This window comes from Nycticebus coucang, chromosome 17 (genome assembly GCF_027406575.1).
Source record: "Nycticebus coucang isolate mNycCou1 chromosome 17, mNycCou1.pri, whole genome shotgun sequence".
In the NCBI taxonomy this organism is placed as follows: domain Eukaryota; kingdom Metazoa; phylum Chordata; class Mammalia; order Primates; family Lorisidae; genus Nycticebus; species Nycticebus coucang.
In genome coordinates this window covers 73,446,860-73,466,813 of record NC_069796.1, presented here as the reverse complement: position 1 = coordinate 73,466,813, position 19,954 = coordinate 73,446,860, and the positions used below count along the sequence as shown (strand labels likewise).

General features: G+C 41.5%; 1 protein-coding gene across 1 annotated transcript in view; it reads right to left on the bottom strand.

The window, feature by feature from the left end:
* Positions 1-19,954, bottom strand: part of DOCK2 (dedicator of cytokinesis 2) — a 466,833-nt gene that overhangs the window by 430,694 nt on the left and 16,185 nt on the right. The window contains exons 3-6 of the mRNA XM_053566743.1: positions 8,500-8,540; positions 7,276-7,331; positions 6,721-6,817; positions 2,878-3,026 (exon numbers count right to left, since the gene is read on the bottom strand). Of these exons, the coding sequence (XP_053422718.1) occupies positions 2,878-3,026; positions 6,721-6,817; positions 7,276-7,331; positions 8,500-8,540 (343 nt within the window). The remainder of the gene's footprint in view (positions 1-2,877; positions 3,027-6,720; positions 6,818-7,275; positions 7,332-8,499; positions 8,541-19,954) is intronic.

Sequence of the window (19,954 nt, the reverse complement as noted above, 5' to 3'; positions counted from 1 at the left end):
TCTCCCTCTATCAGGCCCTCCTCTCATTGGCTCCCACGTCTTCTCACTCTCTGAGTTTCTCTAATTCCTGCTGGTTTTGTTAGATCAGGGTAGTTGTCACCGTCCAGCCTCTTCCAACCCTCTTTCCATGCTTCCTCCACTCACAATGAGTGTGACTTCCTACCAAATGTGGCTGTTTACTTCTCTGCCTCCCTCACTAACCCACATTGCCCTTGCGAGACAGTAGAAGGCGGAGGTCAAGCCCTTGAACTCTGAAGCCACACGACCTGGTTCAAATTCCAGTACATCTTGGGTAAAATCACCTCATCCCGGTTGAGCCTCAGACTCCTCATCTGAGAAAGCAGGGGTGATGACAGCACCCACCTCCCAAAGCTGTTGTGGAAAGCACATGGGGTGTGCTTACGATCCACCTGGCAGATAGTAGCACTTAGTAAGTGATTACTTGCAGTTTTTACTTTGTTAAAAATAGAGGCTCTATTTTGTATAGGTCAGTACCCTTGGGGCCCAACAGATGTGCAGCAAAAGTTTATGTCTGAATGAAAGACCAGAGTGACGAAGGGGAGGAACGGCCTAGTTCTCCAAGACTGGTGGCTAATCCCACTCACGCTTCCCTGACTCTCGTGGCAGGAGGTTGGTGCAGACCCTGTTCCTCTTCCTGCTGCTGGTCCCACTGTGCCCAGATACCTGGCCTCCTGGCTTTCAGGAAACCATCCATCCTATTTCAGAGCTCTGGCCCTCAAGACACCGGGGACAGAGCTGAGGTACCCAATGCACTCACTTCTGGCTGAGGGAGGCAGGGAAGGGAGGCCGGCCCTTAGCTCATTCTCTCACTTCCCCATGGGAAACTGACCGAAACTGAAAGTGCAGGGCTGGGTTGGGAGATGCTATAGGGGAGGGGAGGGGTGGGGAGAGAGAGGGGACAGGGCCCTCCCTCTCTCTCTCTGCTCCCATCACCACCGTCTGTCCATTCACTCAGTCACCACTCACTGAGCACCTACTGTGTGCAGACCCTGTTCCAGGCACAGGCACGGAGATGAATTAGGCAGGCAGTGTCTGACAGAAGCCCCAGGATGCCAGGGGAACTGGAGCAGGAAGGAGGCGATTCCTGCTCAGGATGCTGAGGGTCTGCAAGAGCACCTAACGCAGCCCAGCATGGGTAGGGGCAAGGCAGAGCATGCTTCCCGTGAGTGCTGACCACTTCTCCATTCCCGATCCTTCCTCTCCGGAGCTCTCATGGAGGAAACAACATCTGATGGTCCCAGATGTCACCGTAAAGCAGCAAAATGCCCTCAGCTCCCATACACTCAGCTGCAAGATGTTCAGCTAAAGATGCCGCCACACCAATGGCAGGAGCAACTATGTGACAAACCCTTCCTGTCACTTTGGGATGACATGCTTTATAAGCAAATTTGGACATGCTTGCCAGGTGGCAAGTGGGGCACCAAGAGAGGGATAGTGCTTCTGAGATGGATGGAAAGGAGCTCCACGTTGGACCCATTGACTTTCTTCCCTGGATCCTCCTCCTAGTGCAGATGATGAGGGCAGGAAAGCTGGCCTGGCTGCTGGGAAGATGTCTTTTTATTTCCATTGTATGGGTTCTTTTTTACTTCTTCCTGCTATGTGCCGGCCTTCTGGCCCATTCTCCTGTCTCTTAAGCATGCCATGCTCTCTCACAAACCCCTGCTGTCCCTTTTTTCTTTCTTTCTTTTTTTGCCTGCTTAAAACCTCTTTATCCTTTAAACTTCAGCTCAGTAGCCACCTCCTAGAGGAAGCCTTCCTTGACTTCCTTTTCCAAGTCAAATTAAGAGCACTCTTGCTTCCTAACCATCATACTTATCATGCTTCGTATCAGTAATTACCTGCAGCTTACTCTTAACTGAACTATGATCTCTCAGTAGACAGGGACATTTCTTTCTATAGCCCAATACCTAGCAGGAAATCCAGCCAAACTTAAGTGCTCAATACATGTTTGGTTTGTTGTTGGAATGACTAGACAAACGAGTAGGATGTTCGGAGGGCATTCAAAAAAACAGGAGGACGAGAAAGCCCTTACAGTTCTCAAATACTATCCAAATAGTAGATTGGGGAGGCCCAGGGACTCTGGAGGCAGACCGCCTACGTCTAAATTCTGATTCTGCTATTTACTAGCTGCACCGCTCTGGACAAGTCCCTTAACCTATTAAAGAGCCTTAGTTACTTCATCTGAATAAGTGGGAAGATAAAACTGCCAGCCCCATGGAGTTGTTAGGTGCATACGAATTAATTAGACAATGTATGTAAAACACTGAGCACAGAGTCTGGTGCAGAATGAGGTCTGATTAAGTGTTAGTTATAATATTAGTACCAGTGGGCTGCCCCACCTCAAATAATTGGTTCATTTTCTCCTTAACTTCATGGCTTTCAAATTCCAACCAATTTCTGTTTCTCTTTCCTTTTGAGGAAAATGCTTTTAAAATTGTGCATGTGAGTTAGCCGATGGTGTGTAACTTGGATAATTTAGGATTGGGGGAGAGAGATGTTAAGTCTCACACTGAGTGTTTTGCAAATGCAGGGACCAAACGACAAGTAAGCTGAAAGTGAAGCAGCATGGCTGTGCTCCTCAGCCCCTTGGAAGTAGGTTAAATGAGTGTCCTAAATTTCTCAGCCTGGTAATAGCCACTGGATAAGCAAGGCTTCGCTTCACTTGCAGGCCCCAGACCCCGGGGGAGTGATAACAAAGGCACACAAGCATGGCCACTGGTAACAGTTTTCTCAAATAGAAAGTGACAAACTCACATCTACAAATGAAACCAAGCTTCTTGGGAGGGAAAACACAAAGGAGGAAGATTGCTGGGAAGGCGGGGAAAATAACATCTTTTCAAAGGAAAGAGAGGTTACTTGTTGCCATAGTCGATTTTGGATGTGACTTTTTGCTTCAATTCCTTCAACTCATCCTTGGGCAGAGTTCCTGAGAGAAGCTGGGACCTCCACTCCATCAGGTCATACATCATGGACTGCACCTGGAGGAAACGGTCCTTTTTGCTGGCCTAGGAGACAGGAAAGAATCCTTAATCACCTGTGCCAAAGGTGCTTGGGCAGCTGGTACAATTTGGATGTTAGTTCCCTCCAAATCTCACATTGAAATTTTATCCCCGAGTTGGACCTGGAAGTTTTTGGGTCACATGGGAGGATCCTTCATGAATAGCTTGGTGCCATTCTTGCTGTAATGAGTGAATTCTTTCTCTATTAGTTTCTACCAGAACTGACTGTTTAAATGAGTCTGGCACCTCCCACCCCTTCACCTTCACCATGAATGGAAGCTTCCTGAGGCCCTAATCAAGAAACGGATGCTGGTGCTATGCTGTTGGTACAGCCTACAGAACTATGACCCAAATAAATCTTTTTTCTTTACCCGCTTCTAGTACTCCTTTATAGCAATGCAAACAGACTAAGGCAGCATCTATTTGACAAGCTGTGCCAAAGTCAGGCATACATGTTTACAGGCCAGAGCTTGAGCTTCTCTACCCAGTTATGAAGGGATCGTGCTGGCATTGATAAATTTCTTCTCCCTTTTTATATTTCCCAAAAGCAAACATAAAAATCCCCATCACTTCTTGATTAAAGATTCGGTGATTTCTGACTTCAATCCAAAAAGATACTATTGAACATAAATGCCATGAACATGTGAAAGAAAATAAAATTTCAGGATCCTCTAAATTTATTATGTCAAGGGGTAAATTAAGCCCTAGAGATGAGTCACATACCATGTTTGCAATTCTGCTTCTTCAATTACAGATTAACTCTCTTCTTCATTGTTCTTATTTGGTAACTGACTAGGAGACCAGAACTCTCCCCTCTTCCAATCACCAGTATGCGTTACAGATTAACTCCCTCTTTTACTTTCCTGTATCTGTCTCCATCCATGTGGTGCAAATGACCCCAAGACTATTACATCTTCAGGGGAAGGAATGTTAAATGTGTCTTTCCCAAAAGAAAACGACAACCACAACTAATCAGATCATTGTACCTATGCATTAAGCTTTATATAAAAAGATGATGAAATCGTGTTAAAATTCTCTGAACTTTGTCTAAATAAATGATCCCAGACTTCTACACTTGGAAACACTAACTTCTGTTCTTTGGAATCCATGCTTCTCAGGAGGCTGTCCTTCAACTTTGCACTTGAATAAACTAGATTCGGACTCTTTTGATTATTTTAGCTTGATAAACACCTGCTATAATGGAGGTCCCAAAGCTCAGGCCCTTTGAAGCTGGAAGCCAGAGCCCTTTCTCCAGTGACCAAGAACTGTTTCTAGACCAGCACTCCCAACGTATTGCACACATACAACCTGTGGGACACAAGAGAGCTCTTCATGATACAAAGATACAAGGTCAAATACCACTCTTCCACTCTCTTTCCATCCTTCTCTTTCGGAAAAAGATTAAAGTTGCAGTTTTATGGTAAGATACCTTTAACACCTCTCATACATGTGTTAATGTCTTTTTTAATAAAAAAGGTAGAAGATCTTGGGCTCGGAATTTTAGATGGGTGCAATAGCAAGAATCTAAAAACATTGTCTTATTTCTATTATGTCTATTTGAATAATGTTCTTCTCATTATACTTTCGGCTTTCCATTTGGGAAAGTGTGCGGTATAATAAATAAATATACATATATATGCATACATATGTGTATGTGTGTATGGTTACAGGGTCTTTGTCCCTGCTTCCTGACACAGTGCTCCTAAAACACTTGCAATATCCTAAGTGACAGGAATACCTTTTATTATTCATAACAATCCCCTTTCAACCATACCAGAGTTTATGCTAATAAGCCAACTCTGGATGGGCCCCTCGTTAACTTCAGAATGAGGGCTGTTTGCAATAGGAATCAACCAGGGGCAAATTAAGCCCTAGAGATGAGTCATGTAGCATGTTTGCAATTCTGCTTCTTCAATTACAGATTAACTCTCTTCCTCATTGTTCTTATTTGGTAACTGACTAGGAGACCAGAACTCTCCCCTCTTCCAATCACCATGGAATGGGGTGGCAAGTTGCAAACTTTCCCTTCATTCTCCCCCAACCTCAACCTCAGGGGAAAGGGGCTGGAGATTGAGCTACAATGGCCAATACTTAGTTAATCATGCCTATGTAAAGAAACTTGGATTAAAACTCTTGAACAGTCATGTTCGAGCAGCTTCCCAAATGGTGAACACATCAATACACTGGCAGGTGGCCCAGCTAGAGAGGACGTGGACATTCTGTGCCCCACAACCCTCTCCCGTACCTTGCCCTATCTATTTTTCCATATAGCTGTTTCTGATTACAACTGTAATCATTACTGCGGTACTTTCCTGAGTGCTGTGAGTTGTTCTAACAATTATGGAAACTGAGGCAGGAAAGGGGATGTCTGGTCATAAAGGGGCAGCAGATTCCCTCAATTTGCAAACAAGCCTAACACAAATGCAGGTAGCCTGAGGATCTGGGACTTGAGGCTGGCAACTGAAGTGAGGGCTGTCTTGTGGGATTAATTGAGCCTTTAAACCTCTGTAGAGTCTCATGCTAACTCTGGGAGTTAGTGTCAGAAGTGAACTGAATTGTAAGGCACCCAGTTAGTGCTGCGGAATCAGAGAATTGTTTTATGAAGCTCATCATGTAAACTGATTTCAGTTTACTAAAGGGGAGCCACTTTAAGTATTAAGTATATATTATACATATTGTATGCAGATACGGCAAGAATCGTGAAGTTGATACCAAATAATACATGTTTAAGGATCTCTTTACTAAGGGAAGGTGGGAAGGACTTGGTCTTCTAAGATGTCCTATAGGAAAATGCTAAGCCATAGAAATGGGTACATGTGAATGTGATGTTTTAGGGACTTTACCTAACAAATGCAATCAGTATAACCTGTTTTTTTTGTATCCTCAATGAATCCCCAGCAATAAAAAAAAAAAAAGAAAGAGAAAGAAAGAAAAAAAATCACTTTAGCCACAAAGATATTGTTTTCCCCTCAAACTCACCTTACAACTTTTGGGAAACTTACAGAATTGAACATGCCATTTACAATATATTATGAAATGTCTACATGGGAGTCAACCTTTAAGATCGTAAAAAGTAAGTCTACAAATAGTGTGCAGATTCCAGCAGGTGTGCACGGTGCTGTAACAAATAGGCAGTTAGCCTGGGTTGACATTTTCACTCTCAGCTTAATGGTTTGCTTAGCTAATTGCCTTCATTAGGAAGACTGAAAATTTGATTTGCTTCCAAACAGGGGAAACAAATGCAAAATATGCTCTTTGTTTTTTGAGGATCAAAGCTTAGATCTGAAGACAATAGCCATTGGTTAATTAACATAAGAGAACTGTATTTCTCAAAGTGTTAGAAGCAGACTACCAATCAAATCCCTGAGTTATTCAAAATGCAGATTTCTAAACCCCATTGGAGCTCTCAACTTGATGCTCATGCATAGTCAAGCTTGACAACTTTTGCACTAGTTTAAAAACATAACATTCACAGCAGACTGCATAAATTATGGCTCTGTCACTAGCCAGCTGTGTGATTTTGAGAAAGTCACTTAATCTCTCTGGGTCTTGATGTCATCATACGTAACAGAGTATGCTATGATATGTCACCAAAGCCACCCCCACTCAAGCCTGCCCCACTCAAGGCTGAACTGCAAACTGGAACCAAACTGAAAAGGCAAACAGCTTCCATCCCAGGAATCAGAATCTCAAGTCTCACCACATAGAGCTGCTTCCAGATGCTCCCCCACTCCCAAAGTGTTGTCGTCACTTCTTGTGCCAGAGGAATTTCTGCGGGGATGATGTTCTCGGTATTTCTATTTAAGGTGGATAAAAAAGTAGCATGCAATTGAGACACAGGTGCTAATAAGATAAAATGCTGGCAAATTTGCATTAAGCTGTAGCTGCTGGGAGGGGCCTTCCTGGCATTAACAGAACTGCCTCCACCAGCCACAGCAATTACATTATGCAAATTCAAGGAACTGCCTGGGTAATATCCTCCTCTGCCATGGTGGGCTCCTTACTCAGGACTATTCTACTTTAATATAGTTCAAAGGCAGCTGCCAGTTAAATTCTCCAAATTAATACCTCCCAGAATCCGATGTGAACACAAATCAATGTGGATTAGATCTCTCATCAAGTGAAAGAAAGGAAACACACAAACAAACACAGGCATAGAGAAAATACACTGAACACCCTTCAGATCTGCCAAGTCAGAGTTTCAAAGTCATCCAGGAGCCACAGGAGGGTCAAGGCTGGCAAGAACAGCAAATACCTTCTCTTCTCCACTGTCACTTCCTTGATGTGGATAAAGGATTTGGGGAAAATGCCCTGTTGGAAACAAAATAAAATAAAATAAAAAGACATATCCCTACAAAAATGAATGACCCTAGGTCTTTATGATATTTTTACAAAGCCACTGACTTATAAAGCCCTCGAACTTTAAAGAAATAACCCAAGTCAGATAGAGCAAAGGATGGGTTCTAAATCTACTCCTTTAGTTTAGCTCCCCTTCCAGTTTTCCATCAGTTGCTCTAGATCGCACAATAGCTCTAGATCTCAAAGGATGCCCCAACCCCATTGTGAATGCTCGTCCTATCAGATGGGCGGCAAGGAAGCATCATTTGAAAAACAACCTACACCACTCATTCACTCCCCGTGAGACAGGAGCTCTGCTCCTCTCCTCTCTCCTGTCCAGTTCCAGGAAACAGTCACCCTTCACAGTTGGGAACAAGGTGAGTATTTCTGGTTGCACTTGGGCTAGTTAGATTTGAGATCTATTCGCCCTGGATTTATTTCATTGTTCTTTAGAGAGAAAAGTAAGATTCTGCCTCCCAACACAGCATGTCAGGGAAGAAGGAAGCAGCTTCTCCTATTTCCTTGCTCCATAACTGGGCTCAGTTAACAAGAGAAGTTCATCTATTATTTGGAAATTCTTTCATAGATTCAACTGATGTACGTACGTGAGGACATTTGGTCACTGTGCCAGACGCCATGAGAGAAATGAGATGAGCAAAGCAGACGCCTGCTCTTGGGGACATGTGTGGTGTGGGGTTGGAACGGGGGAGCCACTCGAAGGTGGAGACTGGGCCTGTCCTTTACATCATGGTGGACACACAGGGGAGGGGAGGAATGAGCGCCCCACACAACTCTCAAGGAAGACAGCCAATGACACCTTTCAAATAAAACACGCACAGTTCCATGTGGACTAGAGGGAGGGAGGAACCATAAGTGAGTAGCATATCAGGAAAGGCTTCAGGGAGAAGCAGCACCAGAGATGGGCCTTAAAAAACAAGGAAGGGAAAGGAGAAGGGAATCGAGGCACAGTGAGCACCAAGATGTAGATTACAGAGGGCACAGAGCACGTACGGGGGGTGCCGGGAGGGAGCTAGAGGTCAGGTCTGCTGAAGACCAATACTGAAAAGACTTGCCCCAGTAGAGTGGCAGGGCCACAGGAAGACATGCAGTATCATCCCAAATAAGAACTACTTGACCTTACCTGTAACATTTTGTGCTTTATGAGGTATCCCCTATACCAGTCTGCAAAGAGAAAACAAAGAAACAGGTCTCTCTTTCATTCTGACAAGTTTGTTGCTGGTGTTTTTGTTTTGTTTTGGTTTTTAACTAGCGAAGAAACAGCTGTTTTAGACCTTAGGTACAAATCAAGAGTCTGGAAGTCCATTGTCTTCAAAATCTGTTGAGTTTGTTGCCAACATCGCAAAACAACATATAAAAATAGATGATATTAAAATATGCAAATGTCCCCTTCTTTTGAAAATGACAAGCCCAGCAATACTGGCCAGTGCTTCTCTCTGGCTATAGCTAGCTGACAGAGTAGTAGGTCCCTCTAATCACCAGCCTTTACTCAGCTTTTCCTTCATTCTGTTGCTGGCCTGGATCCTGTGGTCATATGTATATTTTCAACTGCTGCCTTGGGGACATAGAAAGGCTCAGGGATCTTGGCAAACATCCTAAGACAATGTTGACAGTTCTAACAGCAGCAAATCATGTCTAAAATATGATTTGCAAAAGTTAATAATTGCAAAACATATTAATATAAGCTCAGAGATGAATGCAGAGACAGAAATATAAAATATTATTCCTTCTGCAGGAATACCAAAATGATTCAATTAACAGAAATCCAAATTATGCACAGTCCTCTGACAAAATGAGTCTCCACGTAGCAAGTATTGATGACTATAATGAGTCTGCTGGCCTTTAAAATGATTTGAGCACAGCCAAGCAGTGGCATTTGTCATCTTTGTAAATAAAAAGCGTCTGTCAGGAGCCTTTTTAGCTGACCCTCATTACTGGGCTGACAGATTGTTGCTGAAATATGTTCTCAAAAGACATGCATGCAAGCCCCAAAACAAACAACTTAAAATGCAATGTCACCCCTCATAGTCTGAGCCAGTTGGACAGTCAAGTCCTAAAAGTTCCAAAGCAACAGGGGCCCCAAGTGGCTCCAAGTTTGAATCAGAAAGTAAGAGCAAGGAGAAAAAGGAAGATTACAGGAAAAATATAAAAGAAAGGAAGGAGGTTGGAAAGAAAGAATCTCAGGTTTGGAATAAAAGTACTGCTCTGCACACTCTTTGTATAGTAAGCCTTTTAATCTTCATAACAACCATAGGAGGTAGGAACTGTTACATCCCATTTTACAGATGAGTGGCCTACCTCAGGCCCAGAGAAGTTAAGTGACTTGCCCAGAATCACACAGCTAATAGATGGCAGTGTAAGGATTTGAAGGTTCATAGTCATCACACTGTGCTTCCTGTTTCATGGGACAAGGCGTTTGGTGGTTACCTAGTATTTCCAACTTCTCAACATCTGAGTCCCCAAAATTGAGTCCCCACAAAGCTACTTCCCAACTGAATACTTCCAGTGATGGCAGCTCATCTGTTTCATGAAGCACTAGATTCTATTTTCAGTTGCCTTTATTATTTGTCAATAACTATTGAAAATAATTCACAATTAAGAGTAATGCTTATACTTTCTGAGTGCTTGCTATATGCTGGGAACTCTGTTAAAGTTTTTTGTTTGGTTTGGTCAAATTATAAATTAATCTTCACAACAATTCTATCAAGTAGGTACTGCTGCTGCTTCAGCTCCACAAATGAAAAGAGAGGGGCGCAGAGATTAAGTGATTTGCTGATGGTCGCACAGCTAGAGGGTGATGCATCTGGGATTTAAAGTCCAGCAGCTGACTCCAGAGACAGCACGGCTACGCCGCACCATCACAACCTTCTCTAGTTGCCCAGTTCACCAAACTAGATGTAAATGCATCTTTGTTCTCATTGGCTCCCATTCAGGGACTGCATAAAGCATGCTGAATGCTATGCGTGCTTTCTATCACTTAATCCTCAGGCGACACTGTGAGCTTAGTAAGTATTATCATTCCCACTTAATAGATGAGGAAACTGATATCCACGTCAGTTGATATACTGGGCCAAGATCAGACAGCCAGAATCCTGTAGTCAGGAGTGAACTGAAACCCTGAGAATTTGGGGGCCAGCTCAAGTCGGTATGGCTTCAAAGCCACCCCGCAAGGCTGTACAGCTATATTGTCCCCCATGTAATGGGCTTAGAGCACAGATTAGATAACGTTATCTGGTCAGAGTGACCTGAACTCACTTGATGGCCAAAGCTACCAAAAGCCACCAGAAAGTAGAAAATAATCAAGGCCTGTGACAAGGCCTCGGTCAGGGTCCCTGGGTTTCCTATGTGCAAGGACTTTCCCTGCTCTGACTCTTGAGACTCAGTCCCATGTGCACACCTTGTAGGTCTCCTAATGCTCAGGGTTTCAGCTCACGCCTATCTACAGTTTCTGCTGAATCTTGCACCCAATATTCTTCTTCTGGCTTCCACATTCAAGTTCAATCAACATTGATTATGTGCCTACTATGTGTATTGCACTAGGCTAGGAGGTTTCAGAAATAAATCCCATGTGATCCTTTCAAGAAGGCTTTCCCTCCACTTGCTCGATGACATCCAAGGTAAGCTGGCGAAGAAGAAATCCCAAGGTTCTTCAGCAGGGAAGCAGCCAAGCTGCATCCAAATCCAGGCCTATTGCATTCACTGCATCAGAGCCGTGCTTAGGGCTTTTCTGACATCCTCAGTCTGCTGGGTCACTGGTCTCCAACCACTAATATCAGCCACCTCATCTGGTCACCACTCAGTTATACCTCGCTACCCCCCAAGAACCAACCAGACAGAGGTAGACAGCAACTGGCACAAGAGGAACAATGGACCCATACTCAAAAACAGGCTCAGCGTAACACAGTACTTACCATGTCCCAGAACTTGCCCCTGGGCTCAACACACTTTTGAATTAAATAATCACAAGGGTTTGTTTTTTTTCCTAACCCTTTCTAGACTTGCCTTGAACTCCTAGGCTCAAGCAACTCTCCCACCTCAGCTTCTGGGGCACACATCACTTCACCCTGCTTACTTTTTTTCTTACCATAAAATTCACAATATGCATTGCTATGGACTGAAGGTTTCTGTCCTCCCCAAATTCAGATGTTGAAATTCTAACATATCATATGACGGTATTAGGAGGTGGGGCCTTTGGGAGGTGGAGCCCTTATGAATGTAAATAGGGCCCTTCCAGGACAGCTGGCTTCCTCTCTGTCTCCTCATTGCTATGTGAGGAGATGAGAAGAACAGTCATCTGCACATCAGGAAGCCAGACCACACCAGACACCAGATCTGCCAGTTATGATCTTGAACTTCCCAGTCTCCAGAAGTATGAGAAATAAATGTCTGTTGTTTAAGCCACCCACTCTGTGATTCTCTCTCTGTTAGGGCAGTCTGAACCTACACAGACATGCATTCTGGGGAACATGAAAAGAGGGAAAATTTTGGCAATTCTTTTGGACAATTAGGAAGTGCCAATTATTTGAATCATTCTCCTTGTCCACATCCCAAATACCAAAATGAAGTATTCCTAAATTCTCAACCCCCTAAGAGTCAGAGGATGGGGGAGATGAAAGATAACCCACAATATCAAAGACGAATACAAGGCAAGAAATCCCATTTCCAAGCAGTGTGATCATTGGTCATGTGACTTAAGTCTCAGTGTTTTCATCTTTAAAATGAGGAAAATAACAGCTGCCCCCACAGGATTTATGAAAGCTATTATTTAAGACTTGGCACAGTGTAATCCTAGAACTCTGGGAGGCCAAAGGGGGTGAATTGTTTTGAGCTCAGGAGTTTGAGACCAGTCTGAGCAAGAGAGAGACTCCATCTCTAGAAAAACTAGATGGGCATCATAGTGGGTACGTATAGTCCCAGGTACTGGGGAGGCTAAGGCAGGAGAATTGCTGGAGCCCAAGAGTTTTAAGTTTCTGTGAGCTACGATGATGTTATAGCACTCTACCTAGGGCAACAGGGTGAGACCTTATCTCACAAAAAAACTTTAAGAAAAATAAAACTATTATTTAAACAAGGTTATGAGGTATACACACCTGGTCAAGATACTAAACCTTGGATAAGAAGAAAACATACCAATTTCAGAATTTTCCTACATGTGGACAAAAGAAAAAGAATGGAATAAAAGAGGAATAAAAAGGGAATTGTGACTACATCTGAAATTATTATTTCTTTAAAAAAAAAAGTCTGAAGCACACATGGCAAAATCTCAATACTTATCTGAGTCACAAATGCCTGGACGCACTTGTTCTTTCCTGTACGTTGAACTATATGGTGATATTAAGATCAAACAGAAGATAGTACCCATGGGTGGTTAAGAGTGTAAGCTCTGGGTCTCAGCGCCCATAGCACAGTGGTTACATATGGCACCAGCCACATACACTGAGGGTGGCGGGTTCAAACCTGGCCCGGGCCAGCTAAACAACTATGACATGACAACTGCAACAAAAACTAGCCGGGCATTGTGGTGGGCGCCTATAGTCTCCCAGCTGCTTAGGAGGCTGAGATAAGAGAATTGCTTAAGCCCAAGAGGTTGAGGTTGCTGTGAGCTGTGATGCCACGGCACTCTACCAAGGGCGACAGAGAGAGACTCTGTCTCAAAAAAAAAAAAGAGTGTAAGCTCTGAGTAAAAGGAAACCATCTGCACAGCAAAGGAAACAATAAAATGAAACAAAAACTGACAGATGGGGGGAATCGCAATTTATATACCTGATAAGGTATGTGTATAAAGGTATACACGTATAAACAACTCATACAACTAAATAGTATAAAAACAAATAACCCAATTTAAAAATGGGCAAAGACCAAGAGGAAAGGAGGGGAAGGGAGGAGGGAGGGAGGGAGGACGGGTGGAGGGAGGATGATTGGTGGGACCTCACCTATGGTGCATTTTACAAGGGCACATGTCAAACCTACTAAGTGTAGAGTATAAATGTCTTAACACGATAATTAAGAAAGTGAGGTGAAAGCTATGTTAACCAGTTTGATAAAAATATTTCAAACTGTATATAAAACCAGCACATTGTACCCCATAGATGCATTAATGTACACAGCTATGATTTAATAAAAAAAATGGGCAAAGACCTGAATAGATTTTTTTCCAAAAGAGACATAAAAATGGCCAAAAGGCATATCAAAAGGTGATCAACATTATTAACTGTTAGGAAAATGAAAATCAAAACCACCATGAGACATTGCTTCACACATGTTAAAATGGCTATTATGAAAATGTCAGGAGTTACTAAGTGTTGGAAAGGGCATAGAAAAAAGGGAAGCCTAGGATACTGCTGGTGGGAATGGAGTTTGGTACAATCATTATAAAAAACAGTGGAGGTTCCTAGAGAAATTTAAAATAGAACTGCCGTATAATACAACAACCATTCTTCCGGTTATATACCCAAAGGTAATGAAGTCACCATCTTAGAAAGATACCTGCGTTCTCATGGTTATTGTGTTACAGTGCTATCCACAGTAGCTGTGATGTGGAAACACCTTCAGCGTCCACCAAGGATGAATGGATAGAGACACCAGAGTATACATAACCATGGATATTTTTCAGGCTTTAAAAAGAAGGAAATCCTGCCATTTCCACAATGTGGAGGAACCTAGAAGACACCATGCTAAGTGGAACAGGCCACATACAGAAAGAACAGTGTTGTGCAATCACACTTACAGGTGGACTCAAAAAAAGGGTAAAATGCACAGACAGAGAGAATCAAACATCGGTTACCATGGTAACGGGGGACGACATAGGGAAATGTGGCTTACAGGTTACAAGGGAACAGATACGTAAAATGAACAACTCTAGAGTTCCAATGTGCAACAGGAGGTCTACAGCCAATAAAATTGTACTATATTTGGGATTTCGGCTAAATGATTAGATTTTAGCTACTCAGGCCACAAAAATACAAATTAAGTAACTTTGTGATATGATAGATATGTTCATTTGTTTCAATATAGTAGCAATTTTACTATTTATACATAACCAATAAAATCATGTTGTATCTTTCAACCATACACAATAAATTTTTTTGTTGTTGTCGTTGATTTCTTTTTTTTTTAATTAAATCATAGCTGTGTACATTAATGTGATCATGGGGCACCATACACTGGTTTCATAGACCGTTTGACACATTTTCATCTATAACTCAGTTACAACCTAAGAATAGAGGGAAGGAGGAAAAGGAGGGGAGGGATGGGGGAGGTGGGCAGAGGGAGGGTAATTGGTGGGATTACACCTACGGTGCATCTTACAAGGGTATATGTGAAACTTAGTAAATGTGGAATGTAAATGTCTTAGCACGATAACTAAGAAAATGCCAGGAAGGCTATATTAACCAGTGTGATGAAAATGTGTCATACACAATAAGTTTTTTTAAAAAAAGAAAGAATGTGAGCTCTGGAATCAAAGCCTGAATTTGAGTGGAGATCTGCAACTTACTGTGTCATCTTGGACAAGTTACTACATTTCTCTAAGCCTCAGTTTTCTCATTTGTAATGGGAATAATAGTACTTCATGTCTCATAGGAATATTAATAGTGTTGCATGAGGCTTAAATTAGATTAAAAAAAAAAAAAGGAGAGTTTGCCCAAAACTTGGCATATGGTTAAGTGTCCAAAAAAGTTCATTGATACCATTCTTTTTTCTTTTCTTCTCTTTTCTTTTCTTTTCTTTTTTTTTTTTTTTTTGAGACAAAGTCTCAAGCTGTCACCCTGGGTAGAGTGCTGTAGCATCATAGCTCACAGCAACCTCCAACTCTTGGGCTCAAGTGATCCTCTTGCCTCAGTTTTTCTATTTTTAGTAGAGACGGGGTCTCACTTTTTTATTCAGGCTGGCATGGTACCTGTGAGGTCAAGCAATCCACCCACCTGGGCCTCCAGAGTGCTAGGATTACGGGCATGAGCCACCACGCCCAGCCCCATTCTGTCTTTAAAAAAAAAAAAAAAAAATCAAGATAACAACAATAATAACACAAAAAAAGTTTGGCACGGCTTCTATTTTATTTTTAGGATCTATAGACTTGGAACAATTATTTTTTTTACTGAAATCATTTCAATATATTTCCATAACCACAAAGCAAATGAGACATGCCTCAAATTCAACATATTGAAAGTTTACTGACGTTTTAGCCTCATCCTCATTCAGAAGGAAAGAAAACTTCACTTACAAACTCCTGATCATGGAGCAGCATCGCTTAAGAAAACAGAGTCCTTTTCACACCATCCTGCCACTATAGCAGACCTTAACCAAAGACCACCTCCTTGCAAAGTGGTATTTTAGAAAGATTCCCTGCATAATGGGTCAAGATGGGTCAAGATCACCCTCAAAGGACTTACTAATAGGGATGCTGCCACATGGCTTGGGATGTACCCCACTCTGCAAGGGGCAGATCCCAAAACCTCATGATGTGGAGCTCTTTGCAGCCAAACCAATAATGCAGTAACATTCAGGTGCTAACCTAGAAAGTGCTCTAGGCATTTTTAAGAAAGAAAAGCACACTTCAGTGTTACGCACAGTTATAGTCCCATTTCTAGAAAACAGCAACAATGATAAAAACAGAAGCTATATATTACTTTTAAAAAGCAAAGGATCCTCTCTCTATCTCCTCCCTCACCCTTCCCCTGGTTTTAATTACTGATAATGTGAAATCCAAATCTCCTTGGGAACCACTGTCTACAGATCCCATTCTTATTCCCATTAAGTGGGAACCAGATACATTGATACGTGGATATTAGTAAGTAAACTGAGACTTCTCTTGTTGTTCCAAATAAGAAGAGTCAGGTTGTAAATAATTGAACATGGAGCATACATCCCCTCTGAAGGACTTAGTAGAATCTAAGCAAAATGTGTCACCCCCAATGAACATCATTCAGCCATAGTCTAAGTGATCAGAAGAGGGAGGGAGATAAATGGGAGTGGGGGGTTCTTTGCAGGTGGAATTATTATTGTCTTAAGAAGGCTGGATAGAGCTTCTGCACCCCCAAACCACACCACGCCCGGCATGGGTACCGCCCAGGAGCGTCACACAAAGATGTCAGGGGCATCTTGCATCTCATTCCCCAGCTGCCTGGCCCTTTGTACAGTGGACCGGCTGACCATTGGGCTTATCTGAGTAGGAAAGACAAAAAGTTGTAAAGGGAGCATTCCTAATTCCCTCCTTCCCCAGGCCTTGATTAAATGGGGAAAGGGAAGAAATGGGTGAGGGGTCGGTACACTGAATATGAGACTGAAGTCTTTCGATGTTGTTAAATGTCAGGAAAGATGTTGACCAAATAAGACTAGCAAAAGTGATGGGGTTGGGGGGGAGAAGTCACTGCTGGTTATGTCTGTCCTTTCCATGAGGAATTCCTGCTGCTCAATGTGCTTATACATATTTTCCACATCGAAAATCAGGACACAAATTCTTATGCTGCCTCTGGGTAGAAAAGGCAGCCTGAGAAATGAAATATGGGCAAAGAAGTAAGCAAGCATTTGGATGTTGAAGGTCAAGCATTGGGTACCCTTCTGAACTATGTGAATTTTTAATCATAGCAATATATTATTATCTTTATAATAGAAAGTGAAATACATCCATGTCTAAGCTTCTAGTTTAGTTTTGTTTTCCCCCATAACCCAGCTGAGTAAATTTGGTATTTAGATTAAAAAGGGCTAAGCCTCACCCATTCCAGGCAAAGATTCAGCTGCCAGTTTACCTGAACCATGTTTTAAAGATATTTGTCTACCAGTCTCAACCCAGCTCTATATAATGGAGAAAAGGATGGAATTAGCCAGCACAGAGCCCCTTCTGTGACCCCCGCATGGGGCTAGACAGCTTCTCTACTTTCTCTCATTTTATCCTTATAACAAGCTGAGGACCAAGGTCATGATAACCCATCTGACAGATGAGAAAACTAAAGCTGACCTACCAAGGATCACTCAGCTAATATGTAGTGAAAGTCGGGAATAACTTTTTAATTCAAAAACCAATCAAGAGAGAGGGAAGGAGGAAGGGGGGTGGGGCCTTGGTGTATGCCACACCTTCTGGGGGCAAGACACGATTGCAAGAGGGACTTTACCTAAAAAATGCAATCAGTGTAACCTGGCTTATTGTACCCTCAATGAATCCCCAACAATAAAAAAATTAAAAAAAAAAAAAAAACAATCAATGCTCTTTTCAGTTCTTTTATTAGGGATGGTGGGAGAGATTTAAAAACTATTGAAAGCCAGTTGCAGTGCCCTGCACCTATAATCCCAGCTACCTGGGAGGCCTACACAAGAGGATTGCTTGAGTCCAGGTGTTTAAGACCAGGCTGGGCAACATAACAGCACCCAGTCCCTAAAAAAAAATATATATATACATATATATATAAAACTATTGAAAAATACAAAGTATATCAAACTGGTTAACATAGCCTTCACCTCACTTACTTAATTGTTGTGTTAAGACATTTATACTCTACTCTTAATAGATTTGTAAACAGTTTGATGTAAGCATTCCAAATTGTATATATAATCAGCACATTGTACCCTATAAATGCATTCATGTACACAGTTGTGATTTAATAAAAAATTAAGAGTAAAAAAAAGAAAAATACAAAGTATAAAATAAAAATCCTTCATATTCCAACCACCCAGGAGTAATTGTTTTTAACATCTGAGGGCATTTGCCTCCAATCTTCAGGCCTATAGTTTTTGTGTTTTGAGTTTTGTTTTTTTTGTGTGTGTGTGCTAAAATTGATATATTATTTGCATGTTATGAATCTAACAAAGAATCGAACACTAGAATCTATAGGGAACTCAAATTAATCAACAAAAAAAGAGCAAATGATCCCACCTATTACTGGACCAGCGACATGAACAGGACCATCTCTGAAGAAAACAAGCAAATGGCCAACAAACACATGAAAACACTCTCATCATCCCTGATCATCAAAGAAATCCAAATCAAAACCACCCTGAGATACCACCTAACCCCAGTGGGAACAGCCCACATCACAAAATCTCAAAGCTGCAAATGTTGGCACAGATGTAGACAGAAGGGAACACTGTTACACTGTCGGTGGGATTGCAAACTGATACAGCATTTATGGAAAGAAGCATGGAGAATCCTCAAAGAGTTCAATGTAGACCTTCCATTTGATCCCATAATTCCATTACTAGGAATCTACCCAGAGGAAATTAAATCATTTTATTACAAGGATATTTGCATTAGAATGTTTGTTGCAGCTCAATTCACAATTGCCAAGACATGGAAGCAGCCCAAGTGGCCATCAACCATCAACCCATAAGTGGATTAATAAATTAATAATTAATAATTAATAAATATGTATACCCTGGAATGCTATTCAGCTATTTAAAAAAAAAAAAAAAAGGTGACTCTACATGTCGTATTTACTTGGATAGAGTTGAAACACATGCTTCTTAGTAAAGTATAACAAGAATAGAAATGCAAATGTCCAATGTACTCAGTACTAATATGAATCTAAGAGAAAAACAACTACATGCCCACAGGAGAGAACAATACAAGTATACTCAAGTGTGGGAGGGAGAAGGAGGGACAGAGGAAAGAGGTGGGAAAACTTCACCCCACAAATCGTGAGGGTGTACAGCACACCCCCAGGAGGAAGAGCTCAACTGCCTCAACTTTACCTTGACCTTTAACTTAGCAACACAATTTACACCCTCATAGTAATCTGAATTTTTAAAAAATAAAAAAATTAAGATATTATTCTAAAGAATTTGAACTAACCAGAAATGTACAAACATAAAGATTAATGAATTATCCTGACTAACATTACACAGAAAAAGAAACATACAGTATCACTCCCATCAGCTCTTCACTTCTATTTATACACATAGAATAACATTTGGATGAACATACAAGATATGATTTTTAAAATACTCTCATAAAAGCAAACATATAGTAAGATACTATGTAAATAAAAATCTCAAATTGAATTTTATTTGTATTTAACAGAAAAAAAATCAAATGAAATTAAAGGAAATGTTGAACTTCAATTAAATGTTTCTTTAACTCTAGACATATCTTCTTAAAAACTACTCTAAAATGAAAATAGTTATGAAAAACATCAGAAAATGGGAGTGGTTATGTTTTCTAAAAAGTTACACGTTTCGTTTCTAACTAATATTGACTCTTTTTGTAGAAGTGATATCATCGAGTTATCTATTCTCTCCCCTTCTCTCATTTCTTAACTTTACCCAATTATTTCACATGGTCCAAGTTTCTACCAATGACATTCTTTTTCGTAGTCATAAATATCATGACTTTTAATATCCATTTTTAGAAGTGGATTCATTATCACAGTTTTTAATCCTATATTATTTTATTTTCACTCATCTCTCAGTTGGCTAGATTTTCTTTTTCAGGTAGTTTTCTATAAGAGGGTGTCATGGATACACCTACGTTTTCTCCTACACAATTTGATGAATTAGAGGAAGTCAAGAACTTTGGGGGGGCCCGCTTCTCTAGATGCAACCACCTGTGAGAGACTATCAGGGGAAATGCTGGACCCTCCGCAGAGTTT